The sequence below is a fragment of the Carcharodon carcharias genome, chromosome 17 (assembly GCF_017639515.1).
Source record: "Carcharodon carcharias isolate sCarCar2 chromosome 17, sCarCar2.pri, whole genome shotgun sequence".
Lineage (NCBI taxonomy): Eukaryota > Metazoa > Chordata > Chondrichthyes > Lamniformes > Lamnidae > Carcharodon > Carcharodon carcharias.
In genome coordinates this window covers 117650327-117677890 of record NC_054483.1, presented here as the reverse complement: position 1 = coordinate 117677890, position 27564 = coordinate 117650327, and the positions used below count along the sequence as shown (strand labels likewise).

Sequence of the window (27564 nt, the reverse complement as noted above, 5' to 3'; positions counted from 1 at the left end):
GACATTGACGAAATTAAGTTTAGAAGATTGTACACTCAGATTTCCAGACCTATGAGACCTAGAAGGGATGAAATTCATTGTTTTTGGTGACGCCTCACATGCTAACCCTCCCGATGGTTATTCGAGTACAGGAGGATTCTGTATAGTTTTAGTGGGGAGAAACGATAAATGTTGTCCATTAACATGGGAATCGAAGAAAATAAAGAGAGTAGTTAAAAGCACCTTAGCTGTGGAGACACTTGCGCTGGTAGAAGTGAGAGATATGGCGATGTATTTAGCGAATGTTTTAAAGGAACTCCAATATAAGGGACAACCATGGAAAAATGTACCTATAGAATGAACAGTAGAACCATAGAAAAGTTACAGTGCAGGAAGAGGCCATTCAGCCCATCATGTTGGCACCGGCCAAAAAGAGGGAAACAAAGAAACTAGCTGCTCATTTTTAATCCCGCTTCCCAGCACCTGGTCTATAGCTTTGTAGGTTACAGTGTTTCAGGTGCAGATCCAGGTACCTTTTAAATGAGTTGAGCGTTTCAGCCTCAATCACCAACTTAGTGAATTCCAGACAACCACCACCCTCTGGGTGAAAATGTTCTTCCTCATGTCGCCTGTATCCCATGGGATTTCAATTTTCTGACCAGTTTGCCAAGTGAGACCTTATCAAATGCCTTACTAAAATTCATGTAGATAACATCCACTGACTACCCTCATCAATTCTCCTTTTTACTTCCTCAAAATATTCTATTAAGTTAGTAAGACACCATCTTCCCTTAACAGAACCATGCTGACTATCCCTGATCAATCCAAGCCTTTTTAAGTGACTGTTTATCCTGTCTCTCAGAATTGATTCTAATAATGTGCCCACCGCTGAAGTCAGACTGACCGGCCTATAATTTTCTGGCCTATCCCTCATATCCTTTTTAAATATTGGTACAATGTTCATAGACTTCCAGTTGTCTGGTACTTCGCCTGTATTTAATGAGGATTGGAAAATGATCCATCAGAGCATCCGCTAATTCCTCCCTGGCTTCCTTTAAGAACCTGGGATACAATCCATCTGGCCCTGATGATTTATCTACCAAAGAAATGTTGGTACGTTGGTACAATGTTCGTAGACCTCCAATCCTCTGGTACCTTGTCTGCTATATAGATAACAGTTTGCTCTGGGACAATGTCCATTCTACAAAGAGTGTTATGGAAAAGAGGTTGAGGATTGATCTCACGAGCATAAAAGAGATGTTGGAAATGAAGGAGATTTCAGAAATAAAATGGGTCGATGCAAGTCACCAGTTGTCACTAAGATAAAAGCAAAATACTGCGGATGCTGGAAATCTGAAACAAAAACAGAAAATGCTGGAAAAACTCAGCAGGTCTGACAGCATCTGTGGAGAGAAAGACAGAGTTAACATTCTGAGTCCATATGATTTCGTCAGAGCTCTGCTTTTCCAGCACTTTCTGTTTTTGTCACTAGTTGTCAGGTTGTTTCACAAAGTGAACTGTTTGCCCAAAGCAATTGTTAGATGTCCTCGAAAAGGGATGCCTCGTGGCCTTTCTTGTTGTAACCTTACGAATTTTTTTTCTTTTGTTTTCAAGACGTGGTTGGGGGGGTGATGTTGGAGAATATGGAATATGTTTAAAGGTTGATTGTATAATAAGATAACAGATATTATCATTTTGTATTTTTTCTTCTGAATAGTTTGTTTGCAAATTTAAATTAAAGAAAGGAGGGGAATCTGTCAATATTGAATAGGTTTTGTTAATGGATGCTAAAACCCGGTAGTTTAAGGTAATAAGGGTGTTGGGTACTGTTTAGTTAATTGTACTTAAATGTGTATATAAAGACCAGTTAGCCAGCACTGGGTGTCTGGTATCAGAGTGGAGAAGTGAGCTCTGTGACGAGCAATAAGCAATGTCCACCAAAGCATCCCAGTGACTTTTTCACAACCAGGCTTTGGAATTCCACTGACACATTAGCGGGGAGGTGGTGGCAGAGTGATATTGTCACTGGACTAGACCCAGGGTAATGTTCTGGTGGCCTGGGTTTGAATCCCTCCATGGCAGATGGTGGAATTTCAATTCAGTCAAAGTCTAATGATGACCATGAAGCCATTGTCAATTGTCGTAAAAACCCATCTGGTTCACTAATCCCCTTTAGGGGAAGAAAACTGTTGTCCTTACTTGGTCTTGCCTACATGAGACTCCAGACCCACAGCAATGTGGCTGACTCTTAACTGCCCTCTGAAATGGCCTAGCAAGCCACTCAGTTGTATCAAACTGCTAAAAAGCCAATAAAAAGGAATGAAACTGGATGGACCACCCAGCGTCGACCTGAACACCGGAAAAGACAATGGCAAAGTCAGCCCTGTTGACCCTGCAAAGACCTCCTTACTAACATCCGGGGGCTTGTGTCAAAAATTGAGGGAGCTGTCTCACAGACTAGTCAAGCAACAGCCTGACAAGGTCATACTCAAAGAATCATACCTTACAGATAACGTTCCAGGCACCACCATCACCATCCTTGGGTATGTCCTGTCCCATCAGCAGGACAGACCCAGCAGAGGTGGTGGCAGTGGAATACAGTAGGAGGGAGTTCCCCAGGAGTCCTCAACATCAACTCTGGACCCCATGAAGTCTCATGTTGTCAAGACAAACGTGGGCGGGGAAGCCTCCTGCCGATTACCATTACCATGCTCCTCAGCTGATGAGTCAGTACTCCGCCATGTTGAACATCACCTGGAGGAAGCACTGAAGTAGGGGCCTTCAATGTCCATGACCAAGAGTGACTCAGTATAACCGCTACAGACAGATCTGGCCAAGTCCTAAAGGGCTTAGCTGCTAGACTGAGCCTGTGGTAGGTGAGAGGGAACCAACAAGAGGGAAAAGCATATTTGACCTAATCCTTACCAACCTGCCTGACGCAGATGCATCTGTCCATGAAGGTATTGGTAAGAGTGACCACCGCACAGTCGTTGTGGAGACGAAGTCCCATCCTCACATTGAGGATAACCTCGATTGTGTTGTGTGGCACTACCACCGTGCTAACCGGGATGGATTTCAAACAGATTTTGCAGCTCAAGACTGGGCAACCATGAGGAGCTGTGGGCCATCAGCAGCAGCAGAATTGTACTCAACCACAATCTGTAACCTCATGGCCCAGCGTATCCCCCACTCTACCATTACCACCAAGCCAGGGGATCACTCCTGGTTCAAAGAAGAGTGCAGAATGCCATGCCAGGAGAAACACTAGACATACCTAAAAATGAGGCATCAACCTGGTGAAGCTACAACACAGGACTACTTGCGGGCCAAATAGCATAAGCAGCAAGTGATAGACAGAACTAAGCGATTCCACAACCAACGGATCAGATCCAAGCCCTGTAATCCTGTCACATCCAGTCGTGAATGGTGGTGGACAATTAAACAACTCACTGGAGGAGGAGGCTCCACAAATATGCCCATCCTCAATGATGGAGGAGCTCAGCACATCAGTGCAAAAGACCAGGCTGAAGCATTTGCAACAATCTTCAGCCAGGAGTGCCGAGTGAATGATCCATCTCGGCCTCCTGCAGGGATCCCCAGCATCACAGGTGCCAGTATTCAGCAAATTTGATTCACTCTACATGATATCAAGAAACAGCTGAAGGCACTGGATACTGCAAAGGCTGATACTTTTCCAATAATCGTACTGAAGACATGCTCCAGAACTTGCTGCGCCCCGAGCCAAGGTGTTCCAGCACAGCCAAAACACTGGCATCTATCCCAGAATGTGAAAGATTGCCCAGGTATGTCACAAAAAGCAGGACAAATCCAACCCAGCCAATTACCGCTCCATCAGTCGATTCTCGATCATCAGTAAAGTAATAGAAGGGGTCATCAACAGTGCTATCAAGCGGTACTTGCTTAACAATAACCTGCTCACTGACACAGTGGCCAGGGCCACTCAGCTCCTGACTTCATTACAGCCTTGGTTCAAACATGGACAAAAGAGGTGAGGTGAGAGTGACTGCCCTTGACATCAGAGCAGCATTTGACCGAGTGTGGCATCAAGGAGCCCTAGCAAAACTGGAGTCAATGGGAATCGGGGAAAACTCTCCACTGGTTGGAGTCATATTTAGCACAAAGAAATATGGTTGTGGTTGTTGGAGGTCAGTCATCTCAGCTCCAGGACATCACTGCAGGAGTTCCTCAGGGTAGTGTCCTCGGCTCAACCATCTTCAGCTGTTTCATCAATGAGGTCAGAAGTGGGAATGTTCACTGATGATTGTACAATGTTCAGCATTATTCGCGACTCCTCAGATACTGAAGCAGTCCATGTGCAGATGCAGCAAGACCTGACAATATCCAGCTTAGGCTGATAAGTGGCAAAGAACATTCGCGTCACACAAGTGCCAAGCAATGGCCACCTTCAACAAGAGAGAATCTAACTATTGCCTCTTGATGTTCAATGGCATTACCATCACTGAATACCCCTCTATCAATATCCTGGCGGGGGTTACCATTGATCAGAAACTGAATTAAACTAGCTTCAACAACACTCAAGAAGCAGGGGACTCTTGCACTACTTGCCCAGTTCTCTTAAACTGTCTGGCAGTCATCCATTCCTTCTCAAACTGTATGCTCTAGACCTGTGGTGTGACTACCTCCTGAAATGTGCTATTCAGGTAGTTCTTTGCCTCATGGGTGCATAAGAGTGACTCCAGCCTCCGCTGGAGTTCTGAAACCTGGAGCTCAAGCTTCTGTAGCCAGTGACACTTTCTACAAATGTACTCATCCAGGACACATGGTGCGTTCATAACTTCCCACATACCGCAGAATGTACATTCTGCTCAGCCAAGCTGACCAGCCATACCGTAACTTAAAAACTATGGGCAGAATTTTCTGCCTGTTGGGCAGGTGGGCCCGACCCAATCTCCGGTGGGCGGGGAGCTGATCCCCGCCGAAGAAGCAGGCCCCATCCCCTATTCGCCGATGGCAAAATTCTGCCTGATCTATTAAATTAGAATAACTTACTCACCAATCATTGTCTTCCCCTGTAGCAAAGCAAGATCCAGCTCCCTCACTCACCAAACTCCAACTTAAGCACTCTAATGCACCCAAAGCAGCACTCCGGTGTAGGCCAGGGTGCACCTGATCCAGGCACATTTCACCTCAGTGCTATACATGCAGCAGGACTGTGTGCTGCAAGGTTCGCAATGGCACTGGGGCTCTAAGCCTTGCTGATGGGTCATTAATTACCCTAGGCGCACATCTCTCCCATGTTCAGGAGCTCCATGCATCTTCAGGCTGTCTCAGGCTGGTTTGTATGCTGGAGGCTGCAAACCTACAGGTCTGTCGTCTGGGTGTCATATTGCACCCACCTTGCCAAGAGCAAAGAACATCGTTAAACCTTTTGCGGTACTGCACCCAGGTCCTCGGAACAACACTATTAACAGTGTTCTGATGCATGCTGCTACCTTCTACCAGACCTGCTTGGTTTCATTGGGTGGCCGCCTCCTTGCCTCTTGCGTACAGCCTCCAAGAGCATCGGTAAACCGTGGTTAGCACTGCCATGGATGCCAAACCATTACCACTCCTCCGACAGACTTCAGTCTTCCATTGCAATGGATCACAGTTGCCACAGTAAAGACCTTTAAATCAGGACCGCATTTTAAGAGCCCCTCTTCCATCCTGTGCCCCCCTGCCACTAATTGGCTGCCAAACCCACTCTCCAGCCAATTAGCTCTCAACTTTGGGCAAAAATTGTGGACTGTTACTACCTCCCCCCCCCCCCCCCCCCCCCAAAATCCTGCTCCTTATCTTTGCCTTTATTTGTTAATGGAGATCATTATATCATTATTACTGTTCTATTGTTATAGCTTTGCATTATATTCTGCTCCAACATAATCAAACTATGATATATCATAACATTGGTATCATTATTATTCCCGCAGAAGATTAGTAAATGATTTGTGATACTCAGTGAATCTGACATTCTATTGCAAAATTCCATCTCTAATGTTTGTGCAGTTCTTGAACTGGGATCGGATGCTTTTGTTTTGCAGATAAGGAAGCATACATTTTCCTGTTATAGTCTATTAAGCACTCTGTGGATTCCATCTGCTATGTATCTTGCTCTTGACGTTACACAGAATCAACTCTATGAACTTTTTAATGTCAACAAATGCTCGGCAAAAGCAGTAATTTATACAAGGAAACAGACAACTCTCGTTTCTGAGTAATAGTTTTGGCAAGGTCTTGAAACAAAACATACTGAAGTTGAGTGTCACTTTCCTGTTTTTCAGTGGGAAATGGTACACTGTGTTAGAATTTTACTGAAGTGTTTTTTTTGGAAAAGTTGTGCAGTAGGAAACTAAAGGAAATCATTAATGACAACCAGTGCCTGCATCCGATTACAGTTGGATAAAAGAATGTCAGTAGTAGCACTTTACTTCACAGTAATCACTGAGTGATGTCAGCACAGCATGAGTCACAGGTGCTAAAGAGGTAAAGTTTTCCACAATTCTCAAGCTTGGCGCAAATAAAAATTAGCATTTATGTATTTCTGTCAGATTTAGTTCTACCAGTGGGATCTGGGAAAGGAGAATTACAGTACGAATAATTGCTCTCTATTGAAGAACAAAAAGAAGTAGAGCTTTCTTATTACATTTTATTGATGGTAATGTCATTAACCTGAGATTGGCAGTTTGAAGTTTTTCAGGCAGAGGAGCCATTACCTCAGTTATGTATGAATTCTGTGTGAAACAATTTACAGGTTTTAACCCAAATATTTCCTCTGCCATTAGTTCCAATTATTTCATGTGCAGACAAATGGATTAATGCCTATTTGGGGTCCCCAACACAATCTCAGTTTGCCCTGAGGGACTGCTGCACTCAGTAAAATCAGGTCTGCAAGCGGCTTAACAGGAAATATACTTAACCTGAAAATGGATCTTGCTTCTCTCAACTCCGCATTAAAAGAAAGTGGGTTGCCCCCAATTTCCATCAACTACTCCTCAACACCCCACCCCACAACACCCTTTCACACCTGGCTGCTCCGCTTCCTCAATTATGCTTTGCTGGCAGTTGTGTGCATCTCACCAGCTGTGTTGAACTGAGGCCTGGGCCCAACATCAGGTGAGCCTCGGGCCTCGCTGTTCAGGTATACAGTTTATGGATGCATCAGAATTTCTAGATCCTTGTGTAATACCGGAAGATAAATGCCCATGCATGGTAGGTGACATGATATCACAGTGACTGTACGAGATGATGATGCTTCGAAACATAGAAATATAAACAGTTTCCATATTCAGATTTATCAATTAAAAGCAGGTCAATAAACTACCAGCAGTGTTTTAATCCTAGATCACCAGGCACCATTGGAAACTAATTGACCAAGAATTTATTATTTTCATTTATTTTGCAGGCCAACTACCAGTTCAGTTGTTCTTCAGCCTATCCTTTGCGCTGTGAAGTGGGAGACCTAGAATCCAAACAGGGCCTTCTTAGTCTTGGGAAGAGACAATTGATGAATGACATCAATCTGCCACTTTACGGAGATTTTACTGGTAGGTTTATGCCAAATGTGCGGATGTATGTTTCCTAATATACTAACATTAGAGTGTGCAAACTGGGAAATATTTTGTTTGTTTTTAAATATTTTATACTTGTAATGCATGCTTTTATTTTGCAAAATGTAGCTGGTACACTTATTTATTGATGACTTGTATGGAGGAATAGAGGGCGTGAAATTCAGATCCATAGTGCTACTGAAGACAGCACAATGGAAGCCAAACCCTCTTCTGGGCACTGCCCTGCCTGCTGCCTCTGGTTCTGTCCACATGGCATACCATGCTGCGAGGGGCACACATGCAGGTGTCCCATAGGCAGCTGAGGTGGTGCTATCGTGAGGTCACATAGCTCTGCTGGCTGACATGATGCTCGTTTTCCAAACCTGGTTGCAGATCCATTCAATGAATTTGCTTGTCACTCACCAAAGATCAAGCGTTCAGCTGTAAGAGGGCCCCAGCAATAGTGTTATAGGATCAAGCACCCAACTTGCGGGTGAGGTAATTTTGAATAACTTCTGCTTCTGCAAAGTTTCTGGAAGTATCACAGAATCACAGAATTTTTACAACAGGGAAGGAGACCAGTTAATTGGCCCGTCATGTCTACATTGGCTCTCCAAATGAGCAATGCATCTAGTGCTATTCCCCCACTTTCTCCCGGTAACCCTGCACATTCTTCCTTTGCAGCTAATAGTCCAATTCCCTCTTGAATACCTTGATTGAGCCTTCCTCCACTGCACTCTCATGCAGCACATTCCAGATCTTAACTACTCGCTACATGGAAAAAGTTTCTCCTCATATCTCCACTGGTTCTTTTGCCATTTGCCTTAAATTTGTGCCTTCTCATTCTTGATCAGTTCACATTGGGAACCGTTTTTCTCTATCTAGTCTGTCCAGACCCTTCATGATTTTGAGTACCTCTATCAAATTTCCTCTCAGCCTTCTTCTCCAAGGTAAACAGTTCCAACTTCTCCAATCTATCTTCATAACTGAAGTTCCTCATCCCTGAGACCATTCTCGTGAACCTTTTCTGCACTCTTTCTAATGCCTTCACATCCTTCCTAAAGTGTGGCGCCCAGAACTGGATGCAATACTCCAGTTGAGGCTGAACCAGTGTTTTATACAAATTTAATATAAACTGTACTCAATGCCCTTACCAATAAAGCCAAGGATTATGCTTGATTAACTGCTCTCCCAACCTGTTCTGCCACCTTTAATGACTTGTACACATATACACCCAGGTCCCTCTGCTCCTGCACCCCCTTTAGAATTGTACCCTATATTTCATGTTGTGTTTCCTACCAAAATGAATCACTTTACATTTCTCTATGTTGGATTTCATTTGCCACTTCTCCATCCATTCTACCAATTTGTCTTTGCCCCTCTGAATTTATACACTATCCTTCTCACAGCTCACAATGTTTCCAAGTTTTGTATCATCTGCAAATTTTTGTAATTGTGCATTGTACACCAAGGTCTAGATAATTGATATATATCAGGAAAAGCATCCTTTTCCCATCCTTTTTCTGTTCTGCAAGAGAGATAGCAGAATGTCAGTGACTGTGTAGCACTGGGTTTGGGTGATGTACTTGCCTTGGCTGAATAACTGGAGGTGTGTGTGGAGGCAACAAGAGCTGGGTGTGAGGTGGGAAGCATTGAGAGTCATTTGAGAATGAGATTGAGCATCTGTAAATTATGCATCAATCCTGAGTGCTAGGAACCATTGCTGGATGAGTGTTGGGAATGTGATTGAGCACTCACTTACCTTGACCACCTACATGAGATCATTAGACATCTTGTTGCACATCCTGCTGTCAGGTCCTTGAAGCCAGATGTCAGAAATTGGCCACCTGCTCTCAACCCCTTTGAAGCTGATCCTTAAGGGCTTCCTAGCCTCCACTTTCAGAAACATGGTCTCACCTCTTCTCCACCTCCACCAATAAGGCCTCCAGCGCTGCATCAGTGACTTTACAACCCTCTTTCTGACCTGGTGATCCATTTTCTTTGTTTACAATTGTGACCATCGTATTCAGCAGCCTCCTCTAAGCCAATACAGCTTCCTTTTAAGAGGGACAGACTGCCTTGAAGAAGAGAACAAGAGCACAGAGTCAGCCAGTAGCTTGGGAGACCGTCGGCCATATACTACAATCAGGCAAATGATATAGCAGTACAGAATTTATGGGCTGCCTATCTCCATCTCAATGGGTGTCGGCAGATTGCAAATCTCAACTCCACTCCCTAAAGGACAGCATTTAGCAATTTTTAGGCCAGCGCGTTGTTTATCAAAAAATAACAGCAAGTGATGGAAATACTCAGCAGGTCGCACAGCATCTATGGAAAGAGAGAGTTAATGACCTTCATTAGTTGTGTATTAAAGTTGCGAATGACATTAAATTAGGAAGATCAATATGTAGTGCAGGTGAGAGCAGGAGGGACATAAGGGACATAGATCAAGTGATTGGTCAAAACTGTAGTAGATGAAGTTTAACATGGGGAAGAGTGGGGTCATCCATTTTGGATCCAAGAATAACAAATCAGAGTCTTTTCTAAATGCTTAGAAACTAAGAACCAGGAAGAGCAAAGAGATTTGTGCACAAACACTAAACTAAACAGTAATGGACAGATACAAAAAAGTCAAAAAGGCTAATGGAATGTTCATGGAATAGCGGAATCATAATATAGTGCAACACAGAGTGATAACAAATGGCTGATCAAGTCTGTGCCTATTATTTCAGAGGACAGACAGTTTGTCCCAATCCCCCACTCTTTTCCCCCATACATGCAGTGGATGGATGGGGCATGAGTTGGCATGGAGGGTCAATGGGGGAGTGAGGGGGAGGGCTATAGAGCCTGACAGCTTCTAAAATAACTGGAACAAAGTCCCAGAGAACTGAGGTTGGCCTTCTAACCAGATCACCTCGGCAGTTAACAGCCTCCGTGGCCACCTAGAATCTGCTTCTGGGTTCGGTGGGCCCAACTCTATCCCGCCCAACTCCCCAGAGTGAAAATTAGGTCCAACGAGGCACTTTAAACTGAGGTGGGATGGCTGAGTCAGGATATTCCCAACTCCAGCTACTGCCTCAGTAGGGTAAATCTGGAGCTAAGGCTTTAAATCTCTGGATCCTATATGCTTGATTAACTGCTTTATTAACCTGTCCTGCCACTTTTGTGCATAATTGTAATTATAACATGCCAGGTGTGCGCATGAACACCCCCAGATAGCTCTGTTCTTGCACACCCTTTAAAATTGTACCATTTAACTTGTATTGCCTTTCCTCATCCTCACATAGCTTGCATTAGATTTTATCTGGCGTTTGTCCAGCTGTTCCAGCAATCTGTTATTGTATTCCACTCTGTTTAATACATTTCCAAGTTTTGTGTCATCTGCAGATTTCAAAATAATGACCTGTACCTCCAACTCCAAATCATTAATACATTTATATATCCATAATAGAAGGATAGTAGTGAACCCTGGAGAACACCACTGTCTACCTCCCTCCAGTCCAAGTGAACCATTCTCCACAAGTATTGGTCTTCCAGCCTTCAGCCAATTTTGTACCCATGCTGCCACTGTTCCTTTTATCCATGGACATCAATTTTGCTAACAAGCCTAATATGTGGAACTTTATCAAATAGTTTTTGAAAATCCACGCACAGAAAATCAATGTTCTCAATCCCCTTTGTTCTCTCATCAAAAACTCATGCAAGTTAGTCAAACACAATTTGCCCTTAACAAATCCAAGCTGGTTCTCTTTTATTAGTCCATGTTTGTCTGTATGGCTATTAATTTTCTCCCAAATTATTGTTTCTAAAAGCTTCCCCATCGCTGATTTTAAACCAACTGGCCTATAATTGTCAGGTTTATCCTCCCGTTTTTTTTGTGAACAAGGATGTAACATTTTGCAATCCACCAGACCTCTGGAACCATCCCTGAATCTAAGAAGGGTTTGAAGACTCTGACCAGCACTTCCAAAGGGCTGAATTTTCCCCCCCATTGGGGGGTGGTGGGGGGGAGTTGAATGGCGGGCGTGTACAAGCTCGCTTCCAATCAGCAGCTCCGATTGGGGGTGCGGTGCCATTTTATGTGGGCGGGCCAATTAAGGCCTGCCCAGCGTGACGCCTGCACAGAAGTGGACAATGTCACCTGAGTTGGGACATGTCCATAATTTTTACAAAACCTTTATTAAAATTTTTAAAAACCTACATGAAACCTCATCCCGCCCGTGGATGAGGTTTCATACGTTTTCTAGTTTGCGCCGGAGCTCCCGGCCTGCCCACTAACCTTAAGGTTGGACGGACAGGTCCATTAATTAGTTAATTGACCCTGTCAATGGCCTCAGGTGGCCATTGACAGGTCGGTGGGCGCGCAGTTGATTTCGCTGCGCCCCCGCCTTCCTGAAAATTTAAATGGGGCGCGGTGACATTGAGAGTTCCCCCGACATCACCGCACATCATTTTACCCGTCGGCGAGCGGGCCCTGCCCCTGGTTGCCAACGCGTAAAATCCTGCCCATAATTTCTAACTTCACTTCCTTCTAGTTAACTTCATTAACTAATTAATGGACCTGTCCGTCTAACCTTAAGGTTAGTGGGCAGGCCGGGAGCTCCAAGTTACCTGCACCCCATCTGGCCCAGGTACCTTATCCACTTTGAGTACTGCCAGTCTTGCTAGTATCTTCTCTTTATCTATGTTTATTTCATTCATTTCAGGTTCCTAGTTTACAGTAATTTTCACTAAGTCCTCTTCATTGTAAAGTACTCATTTTGCACCTCACCTTTAGTACCTCAGCTGTGTTTTGCCTTTTTCAGTAGATTTCCACATTGCTTCCGAAACAACCTCACCTCTCATTTGACAACCCTTTTACTGTTAAGACCTTTAGATTCCCCTTTATGTTAACTGATAATTTATTCTAACACTGATTTTTTGCCTCCCTTATTTCCTTTTTCATTTCTTTGTAATTTTTATTTTCAGCCTGATTCTGTTTTGGAATATGTCAATTTAACAATACATACACACCCTTTTTCTCCTTCATCCTACTTTCTAACTCCTTTACCACCCAGGGAGCTCTGGCTTTAGTTGCCTTACTTTTCCTCCCTGTGGGAATGTACCTAGACCGTACTAGAACCATCTCCTCTTTGAAGGGCCACCCATGGTTCCATTGTGTTTCTGCTTGCCAGTCTTTGATTGCAAAATATCTAGGCCAGATCCCTCCTAAATTTTCTGAAAATTATCCTCTTCCAGTTAAATATTTTTATTCTAGAATGCTTCATAGCTAATCTAAACCTTATGATACTGTGGTCAGTATTGTTGGAATGCTTCCTCAATGTGACATTCTCTATTTGACCCATTTTATTCACCAGAACTAGATCCAGCAAAGTTTCCTTTCTCATACCGATGAAAAGAAACCCACCGGAACACAGTTTAGAAAGTTCTCCTTATTCAAAACTGGGGTAGTTAAAGTTTACCATTATCACAACTCTGTAGTTCTTGCAGCTCTTAGTAATTTCTTTGCAAATCTGCTCCTCTATCTTCTTCCTACTATTTGGGGATCTATAAAATGCATCCAATTGCATGCTACCTGCTTTATTGTTTCTTAAACTGTTAGCATCTCCATTGAGGAGTCTTGGATTTTGTTACAATCCCCATAGAGATTCAGAACCTTAAAAGAAAAAACTCCCCATATGACCTCAACAGAAGGAGCCGATGGCCAAAATTTTACATTTTAAAGCTTCTATTGTGTTACAACCAAATAAGCAGGAGTGAAATGACTCCTCTCTTTGTCCCACTCCTGAGTTGGTTATAACAGAGTTTGAATTTAAAAGGGGGTGATATTCCTCATTTAGTGTATATATATGTATTTAACTGTTTAGAGCTCAGTGCAAGGAATAAGACAGCTGGATTCCTTAAATTAACAAGTACAAAACTTAGTATGCAGATTCAGCAAGTTATTAGGAAGGCAAATGACATGTGGGCATTTATTGCAAGGGGAATGGAATATAAGAGTGGGGAAGTTTTACTGCAGTTGTATGGGGCCTTAAGTACTGTGTACAGTTTTGGTCTCCTTATTTGAAAAAGGATATAATTGCGTTAGAAGCAGTTCAGAGAAGGTTCGCTTGACTCATTCCTGGGTTCAAGGCCTTACCTTATGAAGAAAGGTTGAGCATGTTGGTCTTTACCCACTCGAGTTTAGAAGAAAGAATTTAGAAGAATTTCAATAATTTTACTGAAATATACAAGATTCTGAAGCAGCTTGACAGAGTGGATAACAGGAGGATGTTCGTCTTGTGGGGGAAACTAGAACTAGGACACATAGTTTGAGAATAAGAGATCTCCCTTTTAAGATGGAGATGAGGAGAAATGTTTTCCTTCAGAGGGTCACAAAGCAGTGGAGGCTAGTTCAAAGGGCCGAATGGCCTATTCCTGCTCCTCAGTCCTATATTTCTAAAGAGTTAGTTTTATTGCTAAATCTCACCCAAGTAAATATGCAGCAATTTTAAAATGCACAAATATGTCCAACTACCCACTAATGCAAAAATAACACACACACAATCCTCCCCCCAACCCACCACCGCAACCCCCCCCCCCCCCCCCCCCACCCAAACGAAGCATGTGCAAAAATGGTAAATCTCTGCAGAGTATCAGATATTAAAAACTTGGCAAAGTAACAAGTAAAGTCAGAAAAAAAAATCACTGGATTGTCCAGAAGCTTGTTTGTAGTTGAAGGGCCCATTTCCATGGTAGCTGTTGGTTGGTTCTCTTTCCTCTTGGACACGGTGGTGTTGGTTTAGAATTCTCCTTTAAGAACTCTTGGTTTGCAGCAATGAGGTCTTCTGGTGGGGTTTTCAAATTACAAACAGCTCAGCTATGATGAGTGAGGTTTCAGAAGGAAGAGAGATATAATAAGGCTGTTGCCCTGTGGCAGTCTGTCTGACTATTCAACTCCAGTATCTTTTCACCGAAGAGCTGGATCACGTGACCTCTCTCTGAGAGGTCCATCACCCTGTGTCTCTGTAAAAAGCAGCTTGTGTCCTTTGCAAATGCAACATAGTAGCTGCTGTAGGCCAATGTCCTTTGCTTAGCAATGAGTGTTTTTTTCAAAAAGATCAATATGTCCAGCTGATGACATTATAAATTAATATTTTATATAATACATTTTCATAACTGTAACAATTAAACAAAAATCAACATAAAATAAGCATGCATTAAAGGAGGAATGGTATTTCAATAAAAACAATAAGTTTCACTTTAAGTAACTGATAGAACAAGAGTAATTCATATATGATTCTCAGCAGCAGTCCTAGCACGTAATATGGCATCACTTGCCGTCCCAAAGTTCTTCAAACTCTGACTTCCATGTGTAGGATCTTTCAGTTTTCCCAATGGATTCAGTCCTTGAATCACTTGCAATGGCAGCTTCACTCCATTCAGTTCCCCAGAGACAGCCATCATCAAAACGGCACACTCCTGTAGAATCTCCTTAGCTAGGTTCATGACATTCTTGATGTCACAGATTCCCCAGAGACTCTTTTATCAGATTCCTTTAATACCTCATTGCCTGACCTGGTCGGCTTTGGTAAAACTGTAACAGAAGAATTTTCTAAGTCATAATCCCTGCTCTAACTCTGTCTATAGATTTCTGCCCTTTATAACTATATTATACACACAGCATATTGTAAATGTGTTCTCTGTTCTCTCCCTGCTGAAGAACTGCACACTAAAAGTTTTGTATTCGGCAGCACAGACTGAAATTTGACCCTCCCAATTAGCTTCTATTTGCCTTTTTGGGTTACATGGCTTTCATTTCCATAGCAACCTTTCATTTCCATTACAACCTTAAGTCAGAGGGTCTATTCTTAGAAATGATCTCACAGCCAGGAGTTCCAATTATACCATTTCCAGAACCTTAATTTGTTTTCACTTTCTTTAAAGGGATATCTCCAAAAATACAAGCTTTTTGCAAATTGCAGTTATCTTTGTAAAGTGGCATATTATTGCCCTTATACTTTTATGAGAAGTAACCCATGGTCTATATGAAGCTTTCCTGCATATTGATCCTTTCTAATTATAGTGAATTTGATGATTGTCAGTACTATTACAAGATCACCATTAATATTCCACCAAAGAATGTTCTATGGCTTAAGCTGCAGCTGAAAATTCCTAAGCTAACTAAAACATTTATGCAAAGTACCAACTGGTATCTTTACACATTATTTCTCCTGCTTGTGGAACTGGCTACCATTGAACAGACCTCTGCCATTAAATACAGTACAAGTACAAACCCTTACTTGCTGAACCAGCGTTGATGGCATATGTATGTTTTACCTTTTGAATGGAAAGTGATTGTTTGAATGAGAGGACAAAAATGCAGAAATGAACTTAAAAAAAAAGGACAGATAATGTTGTACACAACAGAAAATGCTGGAAATACACAGCAGGTCAGACAGTGTCAGTGGAGAGAGAAAGGTCATTGACCTGAAATGTTAACGCTGTTGCTCTCTCCACAAATGATGCCTGACCTGCTGAGCTTTTCCAGCATTTTCTACTTCTGTTTCGTATTTCTACATCTGCAGTATTTGATTTTGAGAAAATGTATAACTGGTTTCTTTCTTTCTAGTTGTGGGCAGGTCGGTGGTGATTCACAATAAAGGGCCTAGTAAAACCTTGATGGATTGTGCTGACATTGTTGCTGATAATCAAATGAAGTCACTTGTTTTTCCAAAAGTGGACTCATTCAGCAGGTAAGAATTGGACTAAAATGGAAAGGTTGGAGTAAGTTACATAGTACACAGTACAGTATTACTAAGTGTTTACAGCACAGAAACAACCCACTTGGTCCAATAGGTTCATGTTGGTGTTTATGTTCCACATGAGCCTGCCCTCAACCTTCTTCATCTAAGATCATCACCATATCCTTCTATTAATTTCTCCCCCTTATCCTAACGTCCTATTAAATGGAACTAATGTAGTCACCTCGACTACTTCTTGTGGTAGCTTGTTCCATATTCTTCCCATTCTTTGGATAAAGAAGCTTCTTCTGAATTCCTTGTTGGATTTATTGATCACTGTCTTATATTTATGGCTCATTGTTCTGTTCTCCCCTGCAAGTGGAAACATCTTTATGTTTACTCTATCAAACCCTTCACGCATCTTAAAGACCTCTACCAGCTTATCCCTCAGTCTCTCTTTTTCAGAGTAAAAAGCCCCAGTTTGTTCACTCTTTCCTGAGAGGTATAACTTCTCACTTCTGATATCATTCTAGTGAATCTCTTTTGCACCTTCTCCAATGCCTTTGTATCCTTCTTACAATATGGAAACCAGAACTGTTTGCAGTACTCCAGCAGAGGGATGTGAGCAAGATTCTATGCATACTTAACATGACTTCTGTTTTTCAATTCAATCCCTCAAGAAATGAGCCCCAGTGTTTTGTTTGCCTTTTTTTGACATAATTAACCTGCATCACTACTTTAAGTATGCGTTTAAGAGTTAACCACATGCTGTGGGTCTGGAGTCACATGTAGGCCAGACCAGGAAAGGATGACAGATTCCTTGCCTAAAGGACAATAGTGAGCCAGATGGGTTTTTACTACAATCGGCAATGGTTTCATCACCAGACTTTTAAGTCCAGATTTTTTATTGAATTCATATTTCACCATCTGCTGTAGCGGGATTCGAACTTGGGTCCCTAGAGCATTACCCAGGGTCTCTGGAATACTAGTCCAGTGAAAAAAACCACTATGCCATTGCCTCAATTCAATCCTTCAAGAAATGAGCCCCAGTGTTTTGTTTGCCTTTTTTTGACATAATTAACCTGCATCACTACTTTTAGTGATTTGTATATTAGTATCCCCTGTTCCTTCTGTCCCTCAACTGCATTTAGAACCTATTTTCCAAGGAGTGCCCTTCTTCTTATTCCTACTAAAGTGCACAATATCACTGTTAATTTGCCAATAACGCATTCATTCTGCACGTTTATTGATGTCTCCCTATATTTTGTCACAGTTCTCATTTGTATTATTTTAGTTTGTCCACAAATTTTGAGATTGTAATTTGTATTCCTGAGTCCAGATGATTTATGTAATAACAGTGTTCACAGCACCAATTCTTATGGAATACCATTTCCCGCCTTTAACCAATTGTGAGAAACTACCTTTAATCCCTATTCTCTCTTTTCTGTTATCCATTCTGCTACTTCTTATCTTACCCCATATGTTCTCAATTTGGGCAAAAGTGTACCATGTGGTACCTTATCAAAGACCTTTTGGAAATCAAAGATATTACATCTATCACGTTACCCTTATCTATTTTTTTTGTTACTTCAAATAATTCAATAGGATTGGTCAAGCATAGTCTTCTCTAAAATCCACGCTCAATACTTTTTATTATACTTTCTATTTCTAGGTGTTTTTCTATTACATTTTTAAGTGAAGTTTCTATTATCTTATTCAATGTTAAGCAAATTGGTCTATAGTTCCCTTGATCTGTTTCATCTCCTTTTTTAAATATAGGAATCACATCAGCTGTTTGTCAGTCCTCTGACATTATTCCCTTTGCAAACAATTTTTACACATATGCAATAGTGCCTCTCTTTTCTGTTCCCTAACTTCTTTTAACACGCATAGATGCAATACATCCTGACCAGCAATTTTAACCTTTTTAAGTTTGATCAGTTTATCAATTTCTAAATCTTTTTATATCTTTTTTGATCTCTCCTAATTTCATAAATCAACTATATCACAAAATATTTAAGATCTATTGAAAATTGTAGCAGGAAAATGTGAATCTACTTATCACTGCAAAAAAGGAATGAAATTAAAGATTGAAAGAAAAGTCTCAATTTACACGCCATAGTGTCACCACCTCACGATGCCTCCATTCTGCTTTTGAAGCTTTGTGTCCACGGTCTTGCCCTCTCCTTTTCAGACACTGACTATGCTTCAGTTCCACATTATACCTCACCGTTGCTTCAAGCCAGACTTGGAACCTTTGATGGGATAGGTGGCAGCCTAGTGTGTCTCATTAGATTCTGTTTCAGTAAGCAGATAAAGTAATGATAATTTGAAATAAAAACAGAAAATGCTGGAAACGCTCAACAGGTCAGGCAGCCTCGGTGGAGAGAGAAACAGAGTTAGCATTTCCAGTCATTAATCTTTTCATCAGAACCGCACAGATCAAAATAATGGTACTGTAATTTATTGCTTTCATAATCCAATAAAAATGATTTTTTTGGTAACCTTCATCCAATTGCCAGCTAATTGGAATCAATCTTCCTTTTTTTTTTGCTGTTCCTCATCACAGAAAGGGAAAAGCCAGATAGGGACCAGGAGGAGAGAAATATCAAGAAAAATAAGGGGTGGAGTAATACGCAATGGAAACATGCCTGAATCATGCCTATACCATGCCTGCACAGATGTTTATCATGCTTGATGACATTGGGTTGCGTTCCTGGCATCATCACGCCTGTGCAAAATAATGCAGTAGACGGGCGAGCCTAAAAATTGGGTGCCTGTCCGCCTTATTCACATTCAATTAAGTTGCTTATTTAAGTTTGCTAATGTCCCAGTTGACTGGAATAATATGTGCTGTGAGCAATAAAACTCTTAGAGAGTGTGAATCATGCCAGTGGGATCACACTTTTTTCACAGATTGGTTAAAAGGCACCAGCTGGGTCCTTAGTTTGACCTCAGCAGTTCAGGGTGCTGTGAGTGCTGCCAATATTTGATATTGAAAGCTGCGTTTCCAGGGGATACATTTGCTGTTCTAAGATGTCATTTTTCCTGCAGAAAGGTGCATTTAGACACTCAACTGTATCTCAGCCTCCATGTAAGTGAAGGCATGGGAATACTGGTCTTCATGGGAGACACATCATCCGGTGAGGAGGAAATGAAGAGGAGGAAGAGGAGATTGAGAGGGAAATGAAGAAGGGCAGATGGCGAGGTTCAGAATGCACTGGTGGACATGAGGGTGGTAGACCTGTGCTGGAGCAAGAAGTTGATGCAGGCCTAATGCTGCAGCAACAGAGGCGCAGGAGGACTTACGCTGCCAATCGAGTTTATCGATAGAGAATGAGCTACCTTCAGTTGACAGATATATAGTGCCGGAGGACATACTGCCGAACACACAGAGAAAAGGGGCATTATTTGGCATTTCAGAGCTTTCATCGGATGTGCAAAGTAGAGAATGAGCTACTTTTAGATGACAGAGACACGGTGCTGGGGGATTACTCTTGGGTAGCTTAATTTCATCATGCCTCAAAGGTAAAGGAGGAATTTATGCAATGGGTGGCAGCCTCAAGCCTAAGGACACCTGCCCAGAACCACATCGATACCTCCACAGGGGCATCAGGGCCACGAACGGTGACATTGGTGCATAATGCTGTCTTGGATCTCAGGGGTACTTGCAAGGCTCCAGCATTTTTGAGCCTTCGCTGTATCTTCTTGGTACAATAGTACACATAGTGAGGACTTATTCACCTTTGCCGATCTCAAGAGGTCATTCTGCCTCTTCCTGCATTGCCTCCAGTTTCAAGGCACAATCCCAAGCTGCTGACCTCCCTGGCCACCTCCTCCTAGGCTGGTCGGGTTATAGAGGGAGGTCTCCTCTTCCCATCAGCTGGCATAAGGTCCTCAAGCCTGATGGGCACTGCCTGGAGGAGGGCACGGAGGGATTCATCATCAAAACGCAAAGCAGTTCTGGCCAATCTTCCCTTCCTCTCCCCTCACTCCCTTATCTCGGCCATCTATGGAAGAAGACGTCTACTAAGCAGCTGCTCAATTGTAATATCTTGACATCATGTGCATGATCAGGTTTAATGCCATCTGTGTTCCCTGGCAAAAATCAACTCAAAGCCTCTGCAGAATTTAACACACTTTGCAAAATAATAACACACCTCAAACAAAGCCTGAGAAAAAACCTTCCTTGTGGCTTTTACTTTTCTACATTCACAGGCTCACCTGACACTGCCCTGTGCCAGGCAACCCTGTGACTGTGACCTCCAACGATTACAGCCTCCAGACATTGCTGCCCTCCTGCTCAGATAGGGTGGCAAATGTGAATCCTCCAATGTCACAGCCTTAAAATCGACCCTGAAGTCATCAATTGGCTAATTGCCATTTTATATGGGCTACAGCGATGACGGGAGCCAGAGTCGGAAATCCATCCTCTTGCAGGCGTGAGTCCCGCCTTCTGAAATGCGACAAATTATTCAGCCCAAGGTTACATGTACAGATAACCACAAAGATATGTGCTCCAAACCTCTTTACTACCCCCAAAAAAACCTTTACCACGAATGAAAACCATTTGTTGTACAGATCACAGTCTTTGTGATGCTTTAGCACCTTTATTATAAAATAATGGGTGGAATTTTCTGCTCCCACCAGTGGCAGGAATCGTGGCAGGCTGGGGCACAAAATGTGGAGTGAAGGCAAAATCCAGTTTCCTGCTGGCAGGAAATTAGTTTGGAATTTTGTTCTCCCGACTGATGGCGGGTTAAAGGCAGGTCAAGTTTCCTGCAGATCTATGTCGGGAACTGCATTTGCATTCGTTTGCATCTGATGCATGTTTATTAAAAAGCCAACCTGCTGGAATTATGTTCCCCTTCCAAATTAAACCCCCCCACCAGCGGATAATTAAAACAATCAATTTCCCCACTGTATATGAGTGGCTTGCACTTAGTAGGCTTCACTTCGTCAATGGTACATAGATGCTGCTTTCGCCTACCTTAACAGCATCGCTGAGAGATTTCGGGTGCTTGTATCACGATCTGCGCCAAGGCTGGGTGCGGGAGGCAAGACCAGCGGGAAGGAGGAAGATGGAGGCAGCACTGTGTGGGAGAGGGTGGCACAACATGGGAGGAAAGGGGAAAGACGGAAGCATGGGTTGGGGGGTGTTGGTGGAACATAGGAGGAAAGGGGGAAGAATAAGGCAGGACCTGGGGTTGCGGGGGGGGGGGCGGGGGGGCATTCAGGGGGCAGAGTGGAGTAGTGAAAGACTGTCCTGGGTCAAGAGTTATAAGACTGTTCAAGGAAGAGTCAGACGCTGTCCTGGGGCTGAAGCCGCACTGTCGGGGAGATATTGAACAGACTGTCCTGCGGCTGAGACCATGTTGTTGGGGACGTACTGAATAGACTGTCCTGTGGCTGAGACCATGTTGTTGGGGACATATTGAACAGACTGTCCTAGTGCTGAGACCACACTGTCGGGGATTCACTGAATAGACTGTCCTGGGGCTGAGACCACACTGTCGGGGACATACAGAATAGACTGTCCAGAGGCTGAGACCACGCTGTCGGGGATTCACTGAATAGACTGTCCTGGGGCTGAGACCACACTGTCGGGGACATACAGAATAGACTGTCCAGAGGCTGAGACCACGCTGTCGGGGATTCACTGAATAGACTGTCCTGGGGCTGAGACCACACTGTCGGGGACATACAGAATAGACTGTCCAGAGGCTGAGACCATGCTGTCGGGGACATATTGAACAGACTGTCCTGGTGCTTAGACCATGCTGTTGGGGACTTACTGAATAGACTGTCCAGAGGCTGAAGCCGCACTGTCGGGGAGATATTGAACAGACTGTCCTGCGGCTGAGACCATGTTGTTGGGGACATATTGAACAGACTGTCCTAGTGCTGAGACCATGCTGTTGGGGACTTACTGAATAGACTGTCCAGAGGCTGAGACCATGCTGTTGTGTGGGAGATTGAACAGACTGTTCTGGGCTGTGGGCTATGTTGGAGCACTCTGCATGGCACACATGTCTTGGTTCCAGTCTTGGTGGAGGAAGGCCTCTCTGGACAGTGACGGTCATTCACAGAATGTTGTACAGGACATGGTCAGTCAACTAAGGTCTTTGGTCCTGAGGGTTAGAGTCATGGTATTGGGAAGCAGAGGGCACGGTTACATTCAGAGGAGCCATTTGGATTCAGTAACTTGGCAATTTTAAAGTCATGGGGCGGGTATTGGATGGTCTCATGGGGGTGGTCTCGGAAAGTAAGCGTGCAGGTGGCCTTGAGAAAGGGAGGGCAACATCAATATTGAAGAGAACAGGAGGAGAACAGTAATATCCACTTTCACAATGATGGGGTTAAGAGTAATGGGGGAGGCTGAATAGTAACAGGAGGGATGGGAATTAGGAGGCGGTGACTGTGGAGGAGGATGGGAGGAACTTGATGGGTGATGGGGGCAATTGGAATGTGTTGTCACATTCACAAAGATTAGGAGCACTGAGTAATGACAGGTTGGGAAAACAAGCTTGAAAAAAACAATACAGAAGGAGTCTCAAGCTGTGTGGGAGATGTTCATGATCACTATTTCCTGCTGATTGAAGGGGCACCCTATTAATTATCTGCTCAAGGCATGGAGAACAAGGCTCAGCTAAGCACTGGTTTTGAGAGTCAGATGCCCATTGAAGGAGTATTGCTCCTTTTCTAATGGTGTGCACTCATGCAAAAATCCATTAAGTTTTGGGGCTACATTTGAGTTACGCTGATTGGCCACCTGATCGTGACAGAGGCATGTAAAAGGGAAGGATGATCAAACAATCAAGGGCCACAGCTACTGGACAGAAACTACATGTGCACTACAAGCCTCGATATTCTCATTTTAATAGTAATGGCTTACAGGACACAATACTTAAAGTCATGAGTAGGCTAGTGTCTAGGCTAATGGAAGCAAGCTAACAATACTGGTTCTGGCACATTGATGTATTCACCCTGATCAAGACCCTCTTTGTGAATGTCACGTCAGAGGGGAATACTCAGCCTCCTGTGGACCTGTGGAATGTGCACAGATACAAGGAGGAGTGGAGACTGCAGACTTCAGGCAACGCAGCCCTCTTGATAGTTTTGATGTGAGTAAGGAGAAGATGGACCCATTGCCATATGGCACAACTCACAGAAGACTATTGACCAGTTTGTCATCCACAGAGTGTATCTATGGAGAGATACAATGCTGCACATTCAGCCATAAGGTCATTAATAGAGCAGACTATTGGCCTCTTAATGATGTGTTTTGGATGTTTGGACCAATCAGGCTGGGCTGTCCAACAAGTACCACAGAGAGTGTCCCAGATCATCATTGTTTGTTGCACCCTGCACAACGTTGTGCTGCAAAGGGGGGGTTGATTTTCCACATGATGACATGGAGGAGCTACACATCTCCTCAGGCGAGGAAATGTTGAAGAAAATGAATTTGTAGAGGGTGAAGATTCAGACAAGCCACATGAGGATGCCATTGCATTGGCACGACATGGAAGATGTGCCGATGACAACCTCATGACTACAAGATTTCAGGAGGAATAAGGTGAAGACAAGCTGATAGGGATGTAGTTCTCCTGATGCTTTGATGCAAGGGAGACAATAAGACCTTCATTGTCATCTTCAATATCTCATGAAAGGCCGTCAATCTCACAATGGCAACAGAGGAAGCATTAGTCACCTTCAACCCTAACCCTGGGGTCATCCTTGGAAGGTGCAGTACCCTAGGCAGCATGTGACCACTGTGTAATAGGATAAGTGCTGCACTAGTGCTCACTCTTAAGCAACTACACATAGTACAGTTCTTTGAGCCATGGCGTGAAAAATTCACTGGACATAGCAGCCTTCAGGAGACAGAAAAACTATTGCACACATCAATGCACTCATGCCAATGTGACAGGAACCTAACAAGGCAGCTCCTAGAGGAAAAACATCCATCAATGATTATTGCTTGACCAACTCATTACATTAGTCCTGTCTTAGCTACATTAGTCCCATCATAGATACTGATGAGCACTCAGGAGATGTGCCAGAGCATTGCTTTCATACCATGACAGCCCTCCAGATTGTTCATCTCACAAAGTTCAATATTTCATGTGAACCCTAAGACACTGCACAGTCATATAACGAAATCCATATCGATTGGTGTTCTGTGACCTAACAGAGAGATTTTGACAAGCAACGCTAGGCAGCCCTTCAGAAGAAAAGTCACATCCTCACAGGTAATTGGATGGCATCATTGGGATGAGCACACATCTCTGACATAGCACATTCATGCCCTTCTAGCAGACATTTCAAATGTCACCAAGTGGAATCAACTTCCATCGCTCAGCATCATGCATGGGGAGAGTGTGAACTAATAAAGGAATAATGTTCAGCCTTAAAAGTGGTTATGAAATAACACTGCAGGGAAACTTGAAAGGCTATTGTGCTTGACAAAGAATGAAACTTTAACCAAAACCTCACAGTCATAAAATAAAGGACATTGCAAAATGCACTTGGATAAAAAAGACTCCAGTGTGGGTTGCAATAAATACTTATAACATCCGCAAAGAACAGACATGAGGGCTGTAGCATCAGGATAATCACTAACCTTGATGAACAATTCTCATGAAGTCACATAACGTGATCCTCAGAAACAAGGCTAACATGTGCATCGTCCAACCATCATTTTTACATTGGAAGTGCCTTTGTTCAAGTCGCTGATGTGGAACTAAAGGCAATTGACTGAAATAAGATTGAGACTTCATGGAACTGAGGACAAGATGGGAGATAATTGTATGGTTAGCATGTAGTGCATTTGAATGAGAACGGGACATTGCATCACATTGACGAGCCATTCAGTACTGGAGACTTTGAGGGATAAAAGTGAAATATATTTGTAAAGGTGAAAAGTATATATGGTGATGGGAAACCTGTGCCACCATTGTGCATTAACAACTTCCTAATTTTTCTTACTCTACTGCCATGTCTAGGTGCAGCCCTGACATCTGTAGCAGAGATAGAGGCAGCCTGCTGACTGCTATGCCCTGTTGTTAGGTGACTTTGGCAGGCATCCTGTGGAGGGCCCTGGTCTGCTAAGGGTCTCCTGCTGCAGTGCAGGTGCACCCTCCTTGGCCTGACCCGCTGGAGTTGATGGGCAGAGGAGGTTTGGACTGGCAGGGCAACCTTGGAGACTCCCTTTGGGAGTCACTTCTTGAGGAGAAAGAGGTGCCTGGAGGGAGGTCGTGGTGCCCTGTCCTTTCTCCTAGCCACTGCTGGAATGGCTCGAGCGATAGTGTGCAGGTCTGAGCGCAAATCTGGCAGAGCCTGCTGGACCCGGGTCTCCAAGGCAGCTGCCATTCTTCTCATGGAGACTTTGATGCACTCGCATGCCAGAGCCATTACATCAGACAACGTGGATGAACTCCTCCAACCTTCATTCCAGTCTCTTGATGGCTTCTGACAACTCTGCCTGATGTTTTCCCTGCCTGTCTTTGCATCTGCAACATTTGTCTCAGGACTGATTGCAGACGCTCATCATCGGACTTGGATTCTGCACGCAGCAGTTCTCTGAGTAACCAAGGTATTAACCAACACTTTCTCTGCCTGCTGTGGACCCATGTATGTGAGGTGATCACCAGATTGTGGACCCAAGCCTACTCTAGAACTAGGTCCCATCAAGGTGTGTGTATCTGTACTGGTGGAGGTGGCAGGTTTTTTTAAAATTCATTCATGGGATGTGGGCTTCGCTGGCTGGGCCAGCATTTATTGCCCATTCCTAATTGCCCTTGAGAGGGTGGTGGTGAGCTGCCTTCTTGAACTGCTGCAGCCCATGTGCTGTGGGTACACCCAGAGTGTTGTTAGGAAGGGAGTTCCAGGATTTTGGCCCAGCGGCAGTGAAGGAACGGCGATATATTTCCAAGACAGGATGGTGAGTGACTTGGAGGGGAATTTTTAGGTGGTCGTGTTCCCATCTATCTGCTGCCTTTTCCTTCTAGGTGGTAGTGGTCATGGGATTACATAAGAAATAGGAGCAGGAGTAGGCCATTTGCATCATCTCGCCACCCCCCCCCACCCCCCCGCCAACCACCCCACCGTCCAAGCCTGCCCCGCCATTCAATCAGATCATCGCTGATGTGCCCCAGGCCTCAACTCTTCTTTCGTGCCAGCTCCTCACAACCCTGAACACCCCGATATTTCAAAAATCTATCTCCCTCCTCTTTAAATACTCTGTGATCTATACTCCAAAACTCTCGGGAGTAGAGAATTCCAGACATTCACTACCCTCTGAGGGAAAAAATTCCTTTGCATCTCAGTTTTAAATGAGTGCCCCCTTATTCTGTATCTATGTCCTCTAGTTCGAGATTCCCCCACTAGCGGAAACGTCTACCCTGTCAAGCCCCGCCAGAATGTGGTGCATTTCAGTAAGACCACCGCTCATTCTTTTAAACCCTAATGAATAAAGGCCTAACCTGTTTAGCCGTTCTTGATAAGTCAACCCCTTCACCCAGGAATCAGCCCAGTGAATCTCTTTTAATCTATCTTCAATGCCAGTATATCCTTTTTAAATATGGGGACCAAAACTGTACACAGTACTTCAGGTGTGGCCCCATCAATACCCTGTGCAGTTGTAACAAGACTTCCCTATTTTTAAACTCCAACCCCCTAGCAATGCAGGCCAAAATTCCATTTGCCTTCTTAATGACTTGCTGTGCCTGCATGCTAACATTTTGTGTTTCATGCACAAGAACACCCAGATCCCTCTGTGCTGTCTAAGGAGCCTTGGTGAATTCCTGCAGTGCGTCTTGTAGATGGTACACACTGCTGCTACTGTGTGTTGGTGATGGAGGGAGTGAATGTTTGTAGATGGGGTGCCAATCAAGCTGGCTGCTTTGTCCTGGACGGTGTCAAGCTTTTTGAGTGCTGTGGGAGCTGCACTCATCCAGGCAAGTGGGGAGTATTCCATCACACTCCTGACTTGTGCCTTGTAGATGGTGGACAGGCCTTGGGGAGTTAGGAAGTGAGTCACTCATCGCAGGATTCCTAGACTCTGACCTGTTCTTGTAGCCACAGTATTTATGTGGTTAGTTCAGTTCAGTTTCTGGTCAATGGTAACCCCCAGGATGTTGATAGCGGGGATTCAGTGATGCTAATGCCATTGAACGCCAAGGGGCAATGGTTAGATTCTCTGTTGTTGGAGATGGTCATTGCCTGGCACTTGTTTGGCATGAATGTTACTTGCTACTTGTCAGCCCAAGCCTGGATATTGTTCAGGTCTTGCT

The 27564-nt window shown here is 43.7% G+C and overlaps 1 protein-coding gene across 1 annotated transcript in view; it reads left to right on the top strand.

The window, feature by feature from the left end:
- Positions 1 to 27564, top strand: part of cusr (Copper-only SOD repeat protein) — a 177539-nt gene that overhangs the window by 114218 nt on the left and 35757 nt on the right. The window contains exons 6-7 of the mRNA XM_041209411.1: positions 7403 to 7544; positions 16159 to 16282. Coding sequence (XP_041065345.1) covers positions 7403 to 7544; positions 16159 to 16282 — 266 coding nt within the window. The remainder of the gene's footprint in view (positions 1 to 7402; positions 7545 to 16158; positions 16283 to 27564) is intronic.